Consider the following 4,474-nt stretch of genomic DNA (forward strand, 5'->3'; position numbering starts at 1 on the left):
TATGTAGGGTCTCTATCGCCCATGCACTCTTTATCTCAGGAAATTACGAGAGGATGTTAACTGAGAGGAAGATCAAAGTACCAAGAAATAGAGGAATAAGAAAGAGACACAGGAATTCCTATGTATGGTAAGTAAAACAATGTTCCAAGACAAAAACTATGGAGCCGACCTACAGAGCAATTAATCCAGATTAGAACAAGAGGATGATGAGTTTCAGAAGGGATTTCTTAAAGAAAAAAAAAAAAGGAACTGATGAATTAATTGCTATATTTGACCACACTAAAAGGATTTTAAAAAATTATGTCTCCAGCAAGTTTGGGGAAAGAATTAAGGGTGGGTATATAGACACTATGCTAATAGAAAAAATGAGGTAATGATTACCCCTGCCCCTCGCCCAAAATTTCCTATAAAGCTGACAAGAAAATAAATGTAATTACACAACGAAGTTCCAATGTGAACTAATTTTTACATAGTCTTTGTGGTAGCAACTGCTGGTTGTCCCTTACTATCCATTCTCTTCTTCTGTAGTGATAGAATTACTAGCTGGGCCCACGGTTGCCATATAAGGACTATATTTCCCAGCTAGATGTGCCAAAGTGACTAAGTGCTGGGCAATGAGTGAGAGAAGTGATACACACAATTACTGGGCTGTGCCCTTAAAGGAAGCTTTGCTACTGATTGGAATGCAGACATGGTGGGTAGTCATCCATTTTGGGTCCTGAGAAAAAGAAAATGAGATAAAGGGAAACTGGGACTCTGGCAACTTTGTGAGCATAGCTGCCATACCAGATTGTACTTTTACCTGAGAGAGAAATAAACGTCTATCTTTTTAAGGCATTGATATGTCTCTCTGCCACAATTAAACCTGCCTCAAAACTATTACAAGTATAACATTGTAAGCACTGAATACTCTGCTAAAAAATACTGCCCAGGGAGGAGATGTAACTAAGCTAAATTTTCATTTTCTACTGAAAGAAGTAAATAGATAACATTTAAAGCTGAAATATCAAGAAAGCAAAAACATGCAATTAGAAATATGGATATAAACACTAACAGAAATAGCTTAACGTAGTTGCCCCTGGTGAGGCAGGACTTAGGAGTAAGAAGGGTAAGACAAAGGAATTCTGGGTTTCCTTTTCAGCCTTCTAGGATAGTATTATTAAATTTTTAAAATTATATAATGTATTCTTTTGACACAAATGTAAGTTAAAATTTGAAATTATCTGGCTTACTCTTAAACTGTTATAACCTAAGTTCCACATGGAGAATTGGTTGATAACCTGCTAAAAACAAGAATGGGACATAGAATAGATGTCGGAGCTTGAGCATGAGTAAGAAGTTGTTTAGAACATACAGGCACCAAAACCAAACTCCCATATTTAGCCTGGGATATACCGCTCAAAACCATCTCACTCTAGCATAATTTAACCTCAACAAAAACATATTGAAAAACGGTTTCATTTTTATTAATATCTAGAAGACTGAAGTCAGCATTTACTTATTTTAAAAATGAAAATAGGGTTGACAAACCCCTACCATCTTACCCGCAAACTACTTAACATCTGAAGCATTCTTCGATTCCATCTTTCTATCTCAGGATTTTGTTCATTTCCCAATGACTCCTGTTTGAATGATTGATAAAATATTTCACTTAAGCAAATTTTACTGAATGTTTACTATTTGTCAGGCATAGTGTTAGCCGCTACAAGAAACACAACTATAACCCTAGGTCCTGCCAAATAAGGAGTGTATAGTCGATAATAGAGAGAATAAGATTAGCATACAAATAGAGGCCGAAATATACCCCCCAGGCTATCTTTTGATGAGGGGCTCCAGAATAGGAGATTCTTCAGTCTTTACTTGTAATGCATCCCAGGGCGTTGGGCCCTTACTTTCAAAGGTAAAGCCAGCAAAGATGATCGCTTTTGGCTGAAATTTATCCCAACTCTGGTCAATCTGAACTCAGTTAACAGAAGTAAATATAAAGCTACAGAAAAACTGCCTTGTAAAGGTCTTGATCTGAATTTACTTGGTGATACGGAAGCTCTAACAATAACTGATGTTTAGTAGTCTGTATACAATTGGGTTAGAAACCTTTTGGATTCTAAGGGTGCCTTGTCCAAAAAAGATCAACCCACTGCCTGCCATGTAATCTGAATAGATTCATTCTTTACAGTCTTTAAAACTTAGCGACCTTCAGAAATACCTCAATATTTAAAAATTGTAAAGTTGCACCCCTTCACAGGAACTCACTCTAAGCACTGACCAGCTAACACCTTATAAGCTGAGAACGGAAACTGGGCATAGGAAAGGCGCTAATGAGTTTACTAAAAGAGCAGGCCTATGAAGGGTTGGGGGAAGGAAAGTGGCACAAATCTGACCTACTTTATAATTTTTCCTAGGCTAGTTCTGACCATGCAACCCAACAGCATCTGTGTCACCCTTATCACAGGTTCACTGTCAAGCTTTCAAATATACCTCTGGACCCCAGACACTTCCTAAAAGTGCTTTCAGTTTTGTGGACTCCCAAGATTTCAGAAAGCTCTGGAATACTCTGTATGACATTCTAAATCATCTGAGGCTAAGGGGCCTGCTGAGTCCCTAGTCCCACCAGCTGGACCGGCTTCCTGGTCCTGCCTACGCTGTATCCTTTTTTTCCCATTCCAAAGAGAAAATTTGAAAATATGGTCACTTTATTCTAAAGAGTTTCCCAAATGCCTCCAGCTACAATTTATGTTTATTCCTTTCTGGTCTGTTCTGGGGTAAATGAGCTCATCCAATTATTAATGTTATTTTTTACTGTTAAATACACAAGATGCTATTTTTTTGAATGTAAAAAGCAATGGTCTAACTCTTTGTTAAAGATCCATGAGACTATAGCTTCACTTACATTGTACAACTAAACCAACCAGGAAAAGGCTCAGAAGAAACAGTCTGTGTGCTTTGCTGAAGCCTGTCCACTTGATCTATCCGGACACCCTACAGCTGACTCCATTGTGTGGAAAGCCCAGTGGATTATTAAAACAGCTGAACTTGTGTTGGGTTGTGGTTTGCTTGACCACGTATGGAAAAGAACCTACGTATGTCTATAGTGGCAAAGAGAAAGGCGAAAATAAATCAATCCCATCTGGCTCAGCTGTTTAAATGTTTTAGATAAAAGTTAAGGTATTTATTCTGTCCTAGATTATCCAGAGAATTCAGTCCGTTTTCCACATATGAAAAAACAATCTAGTAGTCTTGGAGCTCATCGTAATGATAATTTAAAAATAAAATTAACATCAGGCATTAAGCATTTTGATATTTACTAAGAAACTTCTGCTAACATTCATTACAATCTTAAAAATGCCTTCAGCACTCTGGGACAAAATATAGAGAAATAAAATGGTAATATAGGTATATGGAGTCAGGCAAGTCAGATGTTACTTCTGGCTTTGCTGTTCACTTGTGGCCCTTTGAGTAGACTATTTTATTTTTCTGATCTCTAGAAGTCTTATATAGATTATAGATATAGACCTTGAGCCACACAATGTTTTAGAAAAAAATGCCCATATATTTTTTGGTAAATAAAGTATAATTTCAAATGCCCTTGGCCATACCCCTAATATAGCTCTGTTTCTCTAGAGATGTTATAAGAGTAACTTAAAACAGGGACTCTCAACATTTTTCATTTGTGACTACCTTTGATAAGCATAAAAATCTCATACCTTCCTTTAAAATTCTTTGAAGTTTTAAAATAAAGACAAAAAAGTCAAAGCAATTCTGAATGTTTTATAAAACCACTCATACATGTCTTTGTTGAGATCACTAATTTAAATTATAATTTTAGAAAGTAACATGACATCTCTAAAAACCAATTTTTAGGTAAACAAGGTGTTAAACATTTAGTAACAAAGTTTTTAAGAACATTCCCAAGACTATGCATATATTTACCAATTCCACTGGACAATTTTCAATTTCTTGTGCAAAGGTGGCATTCACTGAAAAGGATCCTTCAGCAGCTGAAGAAACTATTTCAACAATATCCTGCTAAAGCAAATTAGAAAAAAATAGATAAGTCATCACAGTAGTAGTTGTCATCACAGGAAAATCTCATTTTGTTAAATTCTTTAATCACATGAATGCTCATTTATAAAACTAATTTAAAATACTACTCGCATTCTCAAAATATTATTTCCGAAATATCCCAGATAGGCAGCCCCTGACTTAAATACTCCTGTTTCCTATGTGCCTCCCACGAATGGAGAACTTGTATGCCCCTTCCCCCTTTGCTTCTGATCTTCGTCCCTTCTATTTTTCTTGCCACTGCAGGTCTCATATCAAAAGTCTCTGCTGCTGTGCGGCTCAGACCACTTTCCTTTGAAGCAGTTTTTTTTGTTTTAAACAATCTTTTTTTTTAAAGATTTTATTGGGGAATTGGGGGAGGGGAACAGTGCTGGGGAATCGGAGGAAGGGGAACAGACAAGTTGCTGTCCTT

The 4,474-nt window shown here is 36.6% G+C and overlaps 1 protein-coding gene across 1 annotated transcript in view; it reads right to left on the reverse strand.

Annotated features, from left to right (window-relative positions):
• The window catches only part of RAD21L1 (RAD21 cohesin complex component like 1), a 45,583-nt gene that overhangs the window by 20,740 nt on the left and 20,369 nt on the right, over positions 1–4,474 (reverse strand). The window contains exons 11-12 of the mRNA XM_019645681.1: positions 3,931–4,026; positions 1,545–1,622 (exon numbers count right to left, since the gene is read on the reverse strand). Coding sequence (XP_019501226.1) covers positions 1,545–1,622; positions 3,931–4,026 — 174 coding nt within the window. The remainder of the gene's footprint in view (positions 1–1,544; positions 1,623–3,930; positions 4,027–4,474) is intronic.

This window comes from Hipposideros armiger, unplaced genomic scaffold (genome assembly GCF_001890085.2).
Source record: "Hipposideros armiger isolate ML-2016 unplaced genomic scaffold, ASM189008v1 scaffold_94, whole genome shotgun sequence".
Lineage (NCBI taxonomy): Eukaryota > Metazoa > Chordata > Mammalia > Chiroptera > Hipposideridae > Hipposideros > Hipposideros armiger.